The sequence below is a fragment of the Podarcis filfolensis genome, assembly GCF_964270895.1.
Source record: "Podarcis filfolensis genome assembly, chromosome: 3".
Lineage (NCBI taxonomy): Eukaryota > Metazoa > Chordata > Lepidosauria > Squamata > Lacertidae > Podarcis > Podarcis filfolensis.
Genome location: NC_139606.1, coordinates 32,387,562 through 32,404,007, shown reverse-complemented (window position 1 = coordinate 32,404,007; position 16,446 = coordinate 32,387,562). Strand labels below are relative to the sequence as shown.

The following is a 16,446-nucleotide window of genomic DNA, read 5'->3' as shown; positions in this document are numbered from 1 at the left end:
TCCAAAAACAGCTGAAGACCCAAGTTTGGAAGAGTGACTTGTGACAGCTATGTGGTTGAGCTTTTCAGATAGTCTGGGGGAGAACAAAGGCTTGATTGCCTGGTTCCTTCAAGGTGAGGGGAACATAGCTAAGCTTGGCAGTACAGTCCACTCCACAGTATCAATCCCCTTTCCTCTACCCTTACATTATAGTTCCTGTGTAGCAGAATACAGTTAACTCACTTGCTGGCTACAATAATTGAAGCTGGAATATAGGATACAGGAAGCTACTCTATACTGTGTTAAGCTATTGGCCCATCTAATGGGCCGCCCTGGAGATGTCAGAGATTGAAACTGGACTTTCTAGATGCAAAGCAGATGCTCTACCACTGAGTTATGGGCCTTCTCAAACAAATAGAAGGGCTGTTGTTGCAAAGATAACAGAAGAGCCTCCAAAGGATGCAGAAACGTTAGTCCTTCTCACTAAAAACATTTCTTACTAGCGAGATAATCCATGCTGCTAAAATGGATAAAAATGACTTTTGAATACCTACAAGAGCTGCTGGCAGAAATCCCCAGCCTCCAAATGATAGCTTTTTTCCCCCTGAGCCCAGAATCGTCATGCGCTCCCCCTTTGGTTGTTTGTCTGTCTGGTCTTCAAAGTTTTTGCAACTGCATTTACAGATTTGAATATCACCAGTGTGTTTCTGTCTGGTTTCGACACAGATTTATTTTTCAGCCCAGCTTGGTTGTGGATTTTGGAATTTCCCCCATTGTGCAAACAGAGCTGCCTGACTTCGATAACCAGAGCTTTCTGCTCTTCTTCTTTTCTTTGTAATATGTCTAGCTAAGATAGTGAATATGAAAGACAAGCTCATTACGACTGTACTGCTCAGTGGTGGGACGTAATCTGCCTTTCGCCGTCCTCCTTTGTTTCCGTATGTTTGGAACTCTGCTTCCGATAACTAGCGTCAGTGGCTATGCTCTGCCTCTGTGGTTGGAGGCAGTGATGCTTCTGAACATGGGTTGCTGGAAATCTAGGGAGGGCAGATTGCTTGTGTGCTCAGGCCCTTCTGGGTTTCCCCCCTGCATCTGGTTTTCTGCTGTGAAAACAGGCTGCTGGGCCTATCCAGCAGGCTCTTCTTACCTTATGCTTACAAATATTACCCTCATTCAATTCCTTTTCACCAAGACTTCCTTTCCCCATAGATTTCTGTGATGATGGCAGCTGACAGCAGATTGACAGCTTAATCTATTTTCCCAGGGAGTGCAGATTATTTCTTCATCTTGCAGAATTGATATTGTTCTGTTCCGCCCCCTTCCCTCGTGTGTTGCAATAATCTTTAAAGTCCCCCAGAGAAGACACCTACCTTCCCCAGTAAAGTGTGAAAAGGAGTACGGCAGCTGTGGGGATTTGAGCTGCGATTCACAATTTTGCAGTCAAATTCTTTTTCATGCTGTCTGAGGCTGTTGTGCATTTCGTGGCCTCGTTTTTTATATGTCTCTCAACGGAGAATGAGGACATACAAAAAACCCCTGAGGTAAGTCACACTCTGGCACACCTTCAGCGGCGTTTGGTTGAAATCGCTCAAGTTAAATGTGTGTAAGATGTGATCATCATCAGAGTATATTGTCAGGGAACTGTCATCGGAAGAACCGGTGGTGCAGGGGCTCCCAGAGGTTGGGAGAGACTTATCAGCGGAGGAGGGAACCAGCAGGGGGAGAGAAAGAGCTCCAAGGGAAAGTGAGTCGGAAGGATGGCTCAGAGACAATTCCAGCGAGAACAGTGGGGAGGTTTCAGGACCTCCTATAGGGACACCCACTCCTCGCCGGAAACTGTCACGCAGAGAGTCCAGAAGGCGTGTTTCCGTTAAGGAGCTTTTATGCTGGAAGAAATTCCGTAAACGCCCACTGTCGGATTCTGCCAGCGACTGACGGAGCCATGCTTATGGAGCTCCGTTACAGACAGTGGTTTGTGGACTTAGCCAAACACTGAGGGACTAGGAACTTCACGCACAAGCAGCTCATCATCCCATCACATATATGTACTCAGAAGTAAAATCCTGTTGAGTTCCATGGGACTGACACCCAAGTAAGTGGGGGTTTAGGATTGCAGCATTATGACTGGGGTAGGAGAGCTGAAAAACAAATCACATCTGGCAACCACTGTGCCCCCTTTGGTTTCAGATAGCACATGGGTAAAGGTAAAGGGACCCCAGACCTAATGGTCGGCATGTGGCCAGCATGACTAAGCCGCTTCTGGTGAACCAGAGCAGCACACAGAAACGCCTTTTACCTTCCCGCCGGAGCGGTACCTATTTATCTACTTGCAGTTTGATGTGCTTTCGAACTGCTAGGTTGGCAGGAGCAGGGACCGAGCGACGGGAGCTCACCCCGTCGCGGGGATTCAAACCGCTGACCTTCTGATTGGCAAGTCCTAGGCTCTGTAGATGAGTCTAAAAAACCTGGGACACAAATTTTCATGATCCTCTAGTGACTATGGTAGCTCCTTTTCCAGAAGTGATGTATTTCACGTTAACTAGGAATGTGTACAGTTGTACCTTGGAAGTCGAATGGAATCCGTTCCAGAAGTCTGTTTGACTTCCAAAATGGTTTGGGAACCAAGGTGCGGCTTCCGATTGGCTTTAGGAAGCTCCGGCAGCCAATCAGAAGTTGTGGCAGACATTCGGGTTCCAAATACTGTAACATTTGCAAACCAGAACAATCACTTCTGGGTTTGCGGCGTTTGGGACTCAAAACGTTTGACTCACAAGTTGTTCGAGATCCAAGGTATGACTGTACTCGATTCTGACAAAGCAAAGCCTCCTGAGTTATATTTTGCTCTCGGAGGCTTAGTTTGGTCAGATACACTTCCAGAGTTAATGCTAAATACATTACAACTGGTAAATGAGCCATCATAGCTGCTAGAGGACTGTGAAAGTTTGTGTCCTGGGCTTCTTAGACTCATCTACCCGTGTACTATCTGAAAACGGGTGCATTGGTTGCCAGATGTGAGATATTTTGGCATTATTTTCAGCTCTCCTATGCCACTATATTTTGTGGGAAAATACTTGCTATGGTATTTTCTTCCCTTATTGCAGTTGCTAACATTTTTGTACCCAAAATTGAAGATCAGTGTTGAAAGGCAGCAACCTTGCCTGACATCCCTCCCCATGGTACAAGAGATTTTGAGATATGCCCATTGATGATGATTTTCTTTCTTTGTAGTTGATGAACCAAATGAGAAATTTGAATGTCTTAAAACGTTTACCTAAAATCTCATTGCTTTTAGTGCCATTTTCATAAAAGAGCGTTCATTGTATGTGTCCAAATGCCTTTCTGGTCCCAGCAAAGAACAGCACTGCAGGTGTTTTTGCTCTGTAATTGATATGGATCATTTCCCTTCTACGCTCTCTCAATTGTTTTCTTTTTAAAAACCTGAGAACACTCTCCCTGACTATAATAATCTAACGTTAGATTAAATCTTGCTGCTAGAATTGTTAACATTTTATAATTGGTATTCATCAGTGCTGTATTCCTGTGTGAGTCTATTGCTGAGACATTTTTGTCACATTTCAGTATTAGAATATTCTTCGCTTTTATCCAGGACACTAGTTTGTGTCCAGCAAAGTCCTTGTGCGAATAGAAGTCATTTCACCTCCGCAATGAAACTTCTCCCCCATCTTCTTTCTCAAACTATTGTGGCACGAGATCCGTAACTTTGACCACTAGGTCAAAGACTCTTCTGTGAATTGAGGGATATCACTGTATATATCTCAATAACTTAAAATGGCCCCATTTGGATGAAGATGCCATGAGTTCATAAGATGAGGTATGCATGAACCTTCCACCTGCATCCTCTGTGTGGTCAATTACCTCCCTTGCCTGCCATGTTTAACTCAGGAAATATTTAGCTTAAAACAGTGTTTTCCATAAACCCAATGTGTAAAACTATGTTTACCAGTACAGTTGTACCTTGGTTCTTGAAGGAATCCATTCCTGAAGTCCGTTCGGCTTCCAAAAACGTTCAGAAACCAAGGCACAGCTTCCGATTGGCTGCAGTAGCTTCCTGCACTCAATTGGAAGCCGCAGAAGCTGCGTCGAATGTTCAGCTTCCAAAGAATGTTTGCAAACCGGAACACTTACTTCCGGGTTTGTGGCGTTTGGGAGCCAAAACGTGTGCATACCAAGGTGTTCAAGAACCAAGGTAAAGTGGTGCCTTGGTTTGCAACTGCTTTGGATTACAACCGTTTTGGATTACAACCATGTCAAACCCGGAAGTGCGTGTCCCTTTTTTTGGATTACAACCAATTGGGGGGGGGAGGCCCCATTGGCGAAAGCGTGCCTTGGGTTACAACCCGTTTTGGTTTACAACCGGACCTCTGGAACAGATTATGGTTGTAAACCAAGGTACCACTGTACGGCTGTAATGGACAAACCAGGATCTTAAACCAAGGTATGAAGTTAGTTTAAGATCCTGGCTTGTCTTACCAGCACAATTATTAACTTACACCAGAACGGGGTCTCTAATACTGTTTCTCCAACTTGATATTATTCTCATCTCTCAATATAGGGGTAGCCAACATGGTGCCCTCCAGATATCCCATCACCCCTTACTATTGAGCATGCTGCCTGGAGCTACTTTTGGAGCCTGAAACGTATCAAGGGGACAAACTTGGCTAGCCTGTCTTAGAAGTTCAGTAAGGAAAAGTAGAGCTTGAACAGCTGTTTGAGTATAAAAGTTGCTTGCCTGCTCTCCACAAAAGAAAGAGGGAGAGAGCAAGTAGGTGTTGCATCCATGATCCTTTCATTCCCTCGGTTCCATTGACTACTAAATTAAAGGTCATTCATGGTGCAGGAATTCAAGCTCAACCAGCTGGAAGTATCTGGACACTTGATGGCCTCAGGCTATCTGTCAACTTGTTTTGGTTATTCTTTTTTTGGCATCATTGACTCTCTTGTCCAGTCCTTTAAAAAGTTAATAATTCATAAGTGAGCTCAGACCTCCTTTTGTGGCCCTCAATGGAGCTCTAAGATTCATTTGAAAGCTCTGCGTCTTGGTCTCTTAATATAGCTCCCGCCTGCTTTGTGCTGCACTTCGCCAGCTCTGTGAAGAGTTGTTTAAAATTTTAAGCATGTGCTGGAATGATACATATGTCTTCTTTTGTTCTGCGGGAACAGGGTTTTTGTCTAACCTGATATGGCAGCTTTACTCCAGCTTTCATTAAATCTCTCCCATCCTGAGATGAGACGCTTAAATTATAAATGATATTGTGGTGTCTGCTAGCGTTATGAACTCGAATGAATTCAGCTTGGGTCTTTTTCTAATCTTTACCCACCTGAGCTCCTCAACCCAGCAGCAGCAGGGAAATGCACAGGACGCTTCCATATGGCCGCTGTGTGTGGATTGGAGAGCTAAACCAACACCTGGGGTTAGAAAAGAACAAGGAGATAGCATCTTGGACTCCCTGCTGAAGCCTGCCAGATGGGAAGGGAAGGCAGAAGGGGGAAAAGCCCCATATGCTCATTGTCATGGTCAATTTCTTCTCCATCAGTAAGGCTTTTTCCAACTTAGAGCTGCTGCCACAAGTTGGCAGAAGGAACTTTGCAAGTTAAACCAACAGCACAGGCTTCTGAAGTAGATTTGACCTTTCTCAGGAACTTCCTCTAAGACATGGCACTGAAACCTAACTAAGCGCTGGAAGTATGGAATAGCGCTCCTACTGGTTGGAGGTGTTGCTTTCAGTTTCCGGCCCATGTAAAGCCTCCAGATGTCAAATCTTTGCTGCTAGAAGGACAACACCTCTCCAGGATCTCTCGCTCTCGTCAAAAGCCTTGCGCTAATCCCCAGTGCCTTACAGTTTGGGAACCACTGACATATGCATCGAATATTCCTAAGTGTCTAGGAGAAGATTTGTGGCGATGGTGATTTGGGGCTATCTCAAGGGAGGCAGAACTTGTGGCAGGGTTGAATGGTTTGCTGTCACCATTTATTGCTAATGGGAGTAAGTTCACACTGGCTCTTTAACTGTTGGACTTTGTCCTCTTGCTAGAGTTTGCCCTTGACCATTCGTGGCATGCTTAAATTGAGAATAGGCGGTCCTCTAGGTCTTGCTGGACTATTGCCACCCCTGATGATGGGCCATATTGACTGGGGCTGGTGGAATCTGGGAGCAGGGAACTGTAGAGCGAAAGAGGAATTAGTGAAAATTGCATCCGCTCCCTTTCCACCAGTGCAGACTGCCCATTAGAGGAGTTGAGTTCACAGGATCTCCTAGTATAATCAGCAAGAAGAGTAAAACTTTAAACCCTACTAAATGTAGGAAATGATGTTCATATTACACTATTCATTTCTCTTTATTAGTTCCCCTACCAATTTTGGTTTGGACTGTTTTTCTTCTTAACCATTGCCATTAAGTTAACTACCGTTTTTGTGAACCTGTTATGACTTTTACTCAGTAGCATAAAAGAAACACCAAAGGATCTAAGAGTAGAATAAAATCAGCTATAAATTGCTTCTCTCACATCTTTCCAATAAGATGTAGATAAATACAGGTTAGCATCACGTGCATGTGTTGCTTTCACACGGCAAATGAAATCTCTCAAGACCAGCTTGTTGCCCATTTCTTCTCTAACAAAAGGATTCATTTAACACCTCTTAGCTTTTTCCTTGAATAGTTATTTGTTCCCCAAAATAATTTAGTTTCTTTTTATGGCAGTGTCTGGCGCAGAAACTTGAGCTTCTAAAACAAAGCATGACACTTTGCAATTACTGAATCCATTTTTGTTGTTGTTGATCTATAATAGTTTTGAGTATTTTGGGGGAGGGTTAAAACCATTTATTTACAAACTTCTATATATAATTTAACCACTAGATGGTGATATTTTGCCAACTGAAATCAAATATACGTAATCTGGTTTTTTATTTAATGATTTTACTTGGGTAAAATAATGCTCTTACACCCCTATTTCACATTTGTTTTTATCTGAAGAGGATTTCTGGGCGGGAAAAGAATTAAAGCAGGCAATTACTTTGAAATATATCCCGCTAGGTGAATTCACAGTGCAATCCTGTGCATGGTGTAAGTCCCATAGTGTTAGTTCACAGAGACTTACTCCCAGGTAGGTGTTTACAGGATTGCGGCCTTGGAGGTTTAAAAATATTTTTTAAATCCACATGATTTTTCTTCCCCTTGCTTTGAGTAGCGGTTTGAAGTAGTAAATGTTATAACTGATACGCCCAAGTGTGGAATTATTGCTATAAATATTTCAGCAGTTGTCAAGTCATCGCAGATGGCAAGTGCCTGTTTTTATTTATTTATTTCAGAAATTGCAAACTGCTTCCCAACAAATATATATATGGTCGAATACAACTTCCCTGCTCTGCTAGTGGAAAGTTAACACAAGGGCTAGATAGCTCAGTGGGTTAGAGCGTGGTGCTGATAACGTCAAGGTTGCGGGTTCGGTCCCTGTTTGTGGCTGCTGCATATTCCTGTATTGCAGGAGCTTTGATCCTGAGGGATCCTTCCAGTTCTATGATTCTATGACCCCATGACTCCCTCTAGTGCAATGGAACTTCCCCTTCTCCTTTGTGCCTTCCCCAAATCCACCCTGGAGGGTAGAGGAAAAACCCAAAGAACAGCAAGGGGGCCCAAGAGAGGGGAGATTCCCTCTGGTGGTCAAGGAGAAATCCTTGCGCTGTTTGAACAATCCTAGGGCTGTCATATGTCCCAGACAGTACCTGGATTTTAAAGGCACAATTGACGTACAGGGTAAATTAGCAAAAGGCGTCGCTTCGTCCTGCATCTTTGGACAAATCAATCAAAAAATCATGGGGTGTAAAAAAAACACAACAATTTTGGTGGTTTCCTTAAGAAAAGCTCAACAATTTTGGGGTCTTCTTGGTTTTTACTTTTTGAAATATGGCAGCCCTAAAAAATCCCCTTAGCGCTACCTGCCCATATTGTATAATACAATAGACATGGCAATCTTAAAAAAAAGAGAAACTTGCTGCGATTGCTCGTTGCTCAGAACAGAGTTGGAGTATGCCAAACTCAAAAATCGATTCCTCTTGCTTGCGATAGGCTTTTGATCGTCGGTGGCTGCGAAATGGATGGCGAGGGATCCGGCGCGTCCAAAGCAAGTAGCTGTGGTCTGTCGGCGTGGAGAGTTCTTTCGGGATCCCCCTATTACAAGCCGGTTACGAGTTACGAAGATGATATCGGGACTGTGAGTAGCGCTGCTATCATCTCATAGGATCGTTTGAGCATACGTCTATTGGCCCTAAAGCCGCAGATCTCATTTTTATTCTTTATATTAGCAAAGGTTTCACATGTGTCATCTTCCGTTTTAGTATAAAGGCAGACCAGACAATGCTTCTTCCTTGTTCTAACATTTCCAGATGTTGAAAAAGCTGAAATGTATCATCAGCAAGCTCATAGGATGTTGCTGTTACTGCACTGGGAACTGAATTTCTGAATTCTTCCTCCTCACCTATTTTTATCAAACTTAGGGGAAAGAGCTAGCCTTCAAATTCCACACCCACCAACAGTCTGCACAAGAGACTGGTTTCAATGTATGGCCCTATTGCTTTTGTATATTGTATATTTTGTACATTGGGCTACAGCCTTGTATACACACATCTAGTGGTAAGCTCTACTGAACACAAAGGGTATTTACTTCTCAGGAAGCATGCACAGAATTGTGTTGCTGGGAGAATTTCTGTTTCTGTTGCCCACCTTGCCCCTTCTGTGGCTGGAAAAAACGTCCCCCCACCCCCATTTATGTGGCATAAATAACCTTGTGTACCTGGTGGTCAAATGTGAAGCTGTGGTTTTCGCTGCCTTCCTGATCTCAGGTTTATTCTTGACAACTGGTTGGTTAAAACACTCTAGGCAACAAATACCCAGAACCCCTGTTCTAGCTTATATCATTCAGAATCTTTTTGAAATATTTGCACCCAGAGCTACTTTTCTAGAAAAAGAGGTGCTGAACCCCTAACCATGAACGCTTCCCTTGTTCTCTTATAATGGCAATGGTGCCCACCTGAGAGGTGGTGGAACTGAGTTCTGGCTGAAAAAAGACTCGTTTCCCCCTATTTTAGAGGAATGTTACTGTATTATTTGTTGCTTCCATGATTTGCTTTAGCTTCTGACAAAGAAAACACTTGCGCACACACGTGTGTGTGTTATAAACACACACACACATACATACATACATAGATGAGGTTAATTTGATATGGTTCCTTTTTTTTTAACAGGCCAAGAGAAGGTCATTGTTCAAGATTAGGTCTCTCAACTTTTACAGTAGACAAGGAAGAGAACAGGTAACAGAGGATGTATATATATATCAATACCTTATGCTTTTGTGAGACACGTGTCAAGGGCAACTTTTGCGTCAGGGTGGCAGTTCTGCGGCACTCAAGATTTTATTGGGACTCCCAGCTCCCAGCCAGCATGGCCAATGGCCATTATTTATTTGTCAGTATGTGGTTTGTCTGTGGTGGTGACCTCTAAAATCTGCACCTCTAACTCTGTTTGTTCCATATCTGAGTACAACCTAATAATTCTGTTTCTAGCAGCCCCCAGTGACAGAAAAGAAAGCTGTTTCCACTGATTGTCACATGCCTGGTTTGGTGGAGGTGCTGGATTGAAGCCAACAGAGTCCTACTCAGAGTAGACCGATTGAAATTAATGGTCGTGGCAAACTGAACTTCATTTCAGTGGCTCTGCTCTGACTTAAAATTTAATTAAACATGATCCGTTCTCTCCAGATCTCCACACAGTAATTGTAGGGGATTCCTTGGGAGGTTGTAATTACAGTACATATATTGGACATTCATAAATAACAGTAATAACAGAAGATTTTGTTGCCTTTGCCCTTTTGCACAAAACCCACATTTTCAAAAGAATTGCAAATGAAAATGGCTATTTCCTCCCCATCCCCCACTTTGCTCCTTGTGGCTGGGTAAGGCTTGTACTCTTGCAGACTTCCTCAGCTTTTTAAAAAAAGTGTATATGTGTGAACTCAGGTACAGAAATTCCTGTGCGCATACCCAAAATGAAAAAAAATGGGAATGTGAAGAACATCACGTGCCAAATGTGTACATAGAAAAAAATGATCTGAAAGACTCACTTGTGATACAGCATCTCCTTTTGGAAGCACCTATCATAAGGTGTGTGGTGACAATGCTCTCCTTTCTCTCCCAACTTGTTTGACTGTGTGGTGATAGCTGCTCATGGTGGCAGCTGAATTCCTTCCTGTGACCATCCAGAGTGAGGTCAGTTCAATACAGGAAGCATTGCCCTTGCTCCGAATTGGCTGTGTGTTTCTCTCAGTGATGTCACAGTGTCAAATCTGATTGGATATTAGGCAACATGATGTCATGAGATCCTCCATTGCAGGGGCAGGGAACCTGTGGCCTTTGGACTCCAGCTCCCATCAGCTCTAGCCAACTTGGCCAACAATCAGGAATGATGGGAGCTGTATTCCTGCAACACATTTCTTCCTTATTGGCTGTATTGTGAGGAAGAAGCCTAGTGGAAAACAAAAAACAGTGCTGAAACAGCAGCCAAATGGGGCAGGGAATAGTGGGTGAATAGCTTCACTGTGTGCTAAAAATGTTTGCCTGAAAACATTTGGCACCGTGCTAAAACACCCTCAGTTTCTTACATTTTAGTCAGTCTAGTATTTTATATTCTAGAAATTAATGGCAGGAGTCCATTACTCTTTGGAATGATTCACTCATCTCTTTCCCATTTCTTACTCATAAATACATTTGACAACATTTGCAACTCTTTTATATTATTTTTAAAATGTCTTATAGCCTAGTTTTTAAAATTATGTGGATCTTTCCCTCTCAGTATTTCATGTAAGTAGTTTCTAGAATTAAGAAGACATGACTTATCATTAAAAGCCACTGTGAGTTCTGAATGGTTTATATTTTGTCCATTGCTTGCATGACACAGATTTGACGTGTTCCCCACAGATTCCCCCCCCCCCTTAGCCAACAACCTGACATTCCCCTGAGTGTTCTGCTACTTCGCGTCTATCCTGTCCTAGCTGATGGGTGATTGAATGGAACTTCCAAGGATTCAAGTGCCACTCTTTTATCCACTTAACTGCATCACAGTTTATAACCCCCAAATTTGTCATCCTCTAAATGTTTTGGGCTACAACTCCCAGGACCCCAAACCATTGACCATGGTTTCTGGGACCATGGTTTGTGGTCCAAAATATCTGGAGAGCATAAGGTTGGCAAAGGCTGGGCTACATCTTGAAGGTCCTTTACACCTGGGGAGTCTAACACTTTTTGGCTCAAGGACTGCATTCATCCATGGCCAACCCTTTAAGGACTCCCACACTCAAAAATGGTGGGATCTTGGGATGTCAAATCAGGCCCTCAAACTAGGAGTTAGCTACACTTGTTGTACACACTTACCTGGAAGTAAAACCCATTCATAGAACTGCCCTACTAGTTTCAGGAATTGTGGTTCTCACTTGATGCTTCTGTGTATCCGTTGTACAAATTCTAAGGAGCACTTCATGTTTTATAAGATCCGGGAGGTGTGCAAAGGGAAGATACATTGAAAATTGGGGGGGGGGATGAGGCCTATGAGCTTAATGCTTCTTCGAAATGCCTTTGCTTTTAATCACTGATCAAAATCTTGCGCAGGATGGTGTTTTCAAGATGAGCCTTTCTCCAGATGGGACTCGCCTAGCAGCTATTCACTTTAGTGGAAAATTGACTATCTGGGGAATCCCTTCTCTAAGACAACAAGGAGAATGGGAGCAGAGCGACCAGGTATGTGATGATTAACAGTTTGTAAATACTGGAATGTATTTGTAGCTATAGATAGCTTAAATGAAACTTGTATGACATTTCTTGTCACCTCCTTTTTTCTGCTTTTTAAATGGTGGTATTTATTTTTTTAGCATGTCCAAAATGCTAAAAGACATACGGCATATGCCTTTTTATATGCACAACATGTTTGTTCATGATCAAGAAATGGAGCGTTTTAGCCATTGCAATGGTTATCCATATGGAAACTGAATCAATTGTAGACAATCCTACACATGTCTACTCTGGAATAAGACCCATTACTCACAGCTAAATGTGTCTAGGTTTCGCTTAAAACTCACTTGATCAATTAACTAAAATTTCTTTAATTGGGTAACATACCCACTACAGTTGCTATTTTTTATAATCATCTATCTACATTATGCAGCTGCTAGGGTCATTTGAGCAATGTGCTACAATGCGTAAAGATTAATATTGGCAAAAAATATTTGCAGCTGAGCTGAATTTATATCTTACAACATGGTAACATCATTAATCCTAAGATGATTGTATTCAAATCCATTTGTTGTATACCTGGAAAGACAAAAGAGAGATGCACACAGGAATGTAGACCAAGTGTGATGGGATGATGAGCTGCTTGTGCGTAAAATCCTGATCCCTCAGAGTTTGGCTAAGTTCCCAAACCTCTGTCTGTGATGGAGCTCCTTAAGCGTGGCTCCATCAATCGCTCGTTGAATCGGACAGTGGGCGTTTACGGAACTTCTTCCAGCATAAAAGCTCCTTAACGGAAACACGTCTTCTGGACTCTCGGCGTGACAGTTTCCGCCGAGGAGTGGGTGTTCCTACGGGAGGTCCTAAAACCCCCCCACTGTTCTCGCTTGAAGTATCTCTGAGCTCTCCCTCCGACTCACTTTCCCTTGGAACTCCACTTCTCCCCCTGCAGGTCCCCTCCTCCGCTGAGTGGTCTCTCTCACCCTCCATGAGCCCTTTCACCTCCTTAGTCTCAGATGGCAGTTCCCTGACATCCACCTCCTCTCCAGGGCCCCCTTCACCCCCTTCCCTCCCCTCCTCTGCGGGAGGCGAGGGAGCGAAACCCCTGAAGGAACCTCCCTCATCTTCCGAAGTTTCGAACACTTCCCTCCACCTTTTGCTGTTCCCGGTTTCCAAGTACTCCTCCTCCTCGGAGTCGGTACCTCCTTCCAACTCCGATTCCCTGAATCCCTCCAGTTCCTCCTCATCGTCGGTGGTGCCAAAGTACTCCCTTCGGAACCTCGCTACTGGCTGAGGTTTCCTGGGGAACCTTTGGTGGAACGTTTCGATCAAGACCTCGTCATGGACCTCCTCTGCCTTCACCCAGGTGTTTTCTGACTCTGGTTCCCCTTCCCACGCGACCAAATACTCCACCTGATTCCCCTTCCACCTGGAGTCGATGATTTCCGCCACATAGTTGCGGCTTTCCCTTTCTTCTATGGCTGGCCCCCGTGTGGATACCCCTTCACCTTCCCCCCGGTATGGTGACAGTAATGACCTGTGGAATACTGGGTGCAGTTTCATGTGGTTCGGTAACCGGAGTCTGAAAGCCACTGGGTTGATCTGTTGGATGACCTCAAATGGTCCCAATCTTTTGGGTCTCAATTTCTTGCAACCCCCCTTGTACGGCAACCCTTGGGTTGATAGCCAGACCCGACTCCCCACCCTAATTGTTTCACCTTCCCTTCTGCTCTTGTCTGCCTGCCTCTTATATTCTTCTTTGGCCCTTTCTAAGTGGTGTTGGAGTTGACGATGGATCGCTTCCATTTCTTCTACAAAAAGTTCAGCGGCCGGAACACTCCATCTCTCTCCTCCTTCCCCTGGAAACGCCCTGGGGTGGCACCCATAATTAGCCAAAAATGGGCTCATCCCGGTGGACACATTCTCTGCATTATTGTAAGCAAATTCCGCTAGTGCCAACTTTTCGACCCAATCGTTTTCTCTGTCATTGACATAGCACCTCAGGTATTGTTGAAGGATACCGTTTGCCCTCTCCGCCTGCCCATTGGTCTCAGGGTGCCTGGCAGTCGAAAAGTTGACCTCTACGTGCAACAAGCTCATAAGCTTCCTCCAGAATCTGGACGTGAACTGTTTCCCTCTGTCGGACACCAGCCTCAAGGGGGCGCCATGCAGCCTAAAAATATGTTCTACAAACAATTTCGCTGTCTCTTCCGCCGTGACTGCATGTGAGCAAGCTACAAAGTGACCCATCTTAGTTAACTGGTCTACTACGACTAGTATGGCGGTTTTCCCCTGGGATTTGGGCAGATCAGTCATAAAATCTATCGACACCGCCTCCCACGGTCGTTCTGGTGTGGGTAACGGTTCTAATAAACCCGCTGGTGCCCGCCTTTCTCCTTTGGCTCTCTGGCATTGGTCACACCTTCTCACATACTCCCGTACATCCTCCCTCACCTTGGGCCACCAAAACTCCCTGGTCACCAACCACATGGTCTTGTGTTGCCCAAAATGCCCCGCTGTGGGATTGTCGTGCAACTGTTTGAGTACTCTCCCCCTCAATTCCCCTTCGGGTATATATAGTGCCCCTTTGTAATACAATGCCCCGTTTCTTTCTTCAAAACCTCCGGGGTCTTCTCCCTCTCTCCTTAAACCTCTGAGCTTATCCTGGGCGTACTCATCATTGACCGTCCCCTCTACCAGTTCTCTTTGCCCCACCCAGGCCGCACCACACACCCAGTGGTCCTCTGGGATAATATGTCTCTCTTCTGGCGCTCCCTCCCCCTCCAAATATTCAGGTTTGCGAGAGAGAGCGTCCGCTCTGATGTTTTCTGGACCTGGCACGTAGCAGATTTCAAAATGGAATTTGGAGAACTCCTGGGCCCATCTCACTTGTCGTTGGTTGAGCACTCGTGCTGTTCTCCAATACTCCAAATTCTTGTGGTCCGTACACACTTGCACCTTATGCTGTGCGCCAATTAGTAAGTGTCTCCATCTCCGGAACGCTTCGTGAATGGCGAGTAGTTCTCGGTCATATACCGTGTAGTTCCTCTCGGATTTGTTCAGCTTACGCGAAAAGAAGGCACACGGTCTCCATTCCGACTTATTGCTCCCTGGCTGAAGCAGCACTGCCCCCACCGCCCGGTCTGAGGCATCAGTTTCCACTCTCATGGGTTTTTGTAAATCCACATGCAGGAGCTGTTCTTCCGAAGCGAATGCCTTTTTCAATTCCTCAAAAGCGTGCTCCGCCTCTGCCGTCCAAACGAATTTCTTCTTGCTGCTTAGACAGTCCGTGATGGGAGCCGTTAAGTGGGCAAAGTTCTTGATGAATTTACGGTAAAAGTTCCCAAACCCTAAGAACCTTTGCACATCTTTTTTGGTTTTCGGTGTCTTCCATTCCAGCACCGCCTGGACCTTGCCTGGATCCATGGCTAATCCCTTGTCTGATAAGCGGTACCCCAGGAATTCCACCTCCTTGGTGTGGAACTGACACTTCTCCAATTTCACCCACAACTGGTTTGCTTGCAGCTGGCTCAGCACTTCCCTGACATCCTTCACATGCTGCTCCTCATTCTCCGAATATATCAGCACGTCATCGAGGAATGCCACGCAATTCTTGTAGAGCAAAGGTCCCAGTACATGGTTCATGAGCGATTGAAAACAGGCGGAGCCTGATTGCAATCCGAATGGCATAACGCGATATTCGAAAGCCCCTAGGGGGGTGAACATCGTTGTCTTCCATTCATCCCCCTTCTTTATTCGTATCAGGTTGTACGCTCCTCTCAAGTCCAGTTTCGTGAATATCTTTCCCTTCCTCACCCTGGTCAAAATGTCATCAATCCTGGGCATGGGGAAAGTCACTGGTTCTGACACGGCATTCAGGGCCCGGTAGTCCACGACCAATCTCGGTTTATCCGTGTTTTTTTTGTCCACAAAAAACACTGGACTGCCCCCCACCGCTCTGGACTCTCTGATGAAACCTCTCTTCAGGTTTTTGTCAATAAACTCCCTCAACTCCTGCATTTCCCTGTCTGACATGGCGTACAGCTTGCCCACGGGTAGCTGGGCCCCAGGGACCAGGTTAATCTGGCAGTCAAAGTCTCTATGCGGTGGTAGTTTATCTGCTTCCCTTTCGCTGAAGACCTTGCTCAGGTCAGCGTATTGTTTGGGCACCTTCCCTTTGTTCGCCACTTCCGTCCCTGCTATGGAGGCTTTTGCCCCTTCTGGCACCTTTCCCTCTTTGCAGTGTTCCAGGCAATGTCCTGACCCAAAGGACACCACTCTCTGATGCCAGCCCACTAGCGGGTCATGCAACGCTAGCCAGCTCATTCCCAAAATGACTGGCGCCCCTCCCAGGGTGGCTACATTGAACGCTATCCTTTCGGTGTGCCTTGCCACCCTCATAACCATTGGGACGGTCTGTAGGCTAACTTCTCCCCCCAACAGCTCCCTCCCATCGATCGTGGTGACCTGCAGGGGGTTGCTTAAAGGGAGTGTCTGTATCTGGTGTTCCGCTGCAAACTCCTTGCTCATAAAATTACAGGAGCTGCCTGAGTCTAACAGCGCCTTGGTCTTTAGTGGGTATCCGTTTGCCAGCTCTAGCAACACCTCTATTACTAGGGCTGGTCTTGGAGGTTCCGGAGTGGGCACTTTTACTGCTCCTTGGCCTGTCTGCAGTG

The 16,446-nt window shown here is 45.1% G+C and overlaps 1 protein-coding gene across 2 annotated transcripts in view; it reads left to right on the top strand.

Moving 5' to 3' along the window:
• NBAS (NBAS subunit of NRZ tethering complex) overlaps positions 1-16,446 on the top strand; it is a 195,314-nt gene that overhangs the window by 16,041 nt on the left and 162,827 nt on the right. For both annotated transcript variants that reach the window (XM_083606886.1, XM_083606885.1), the window contains exons 10-12: positions 8,064-8,208; positions 9,239-9,304; positions 11,654-11,782. In XM_083606886.1, coding sequence (XP_083463012.1) covers positions 8,064-8,208; positions 9,239-9,304; positions 11,654-11,782 — 340 coding nt within the window. The remainder of the gene's footprint in view (positions 1-8,063; positions 8,209-9,238; positions 9,305-11,653; positions 11,783-16,446) is intronic.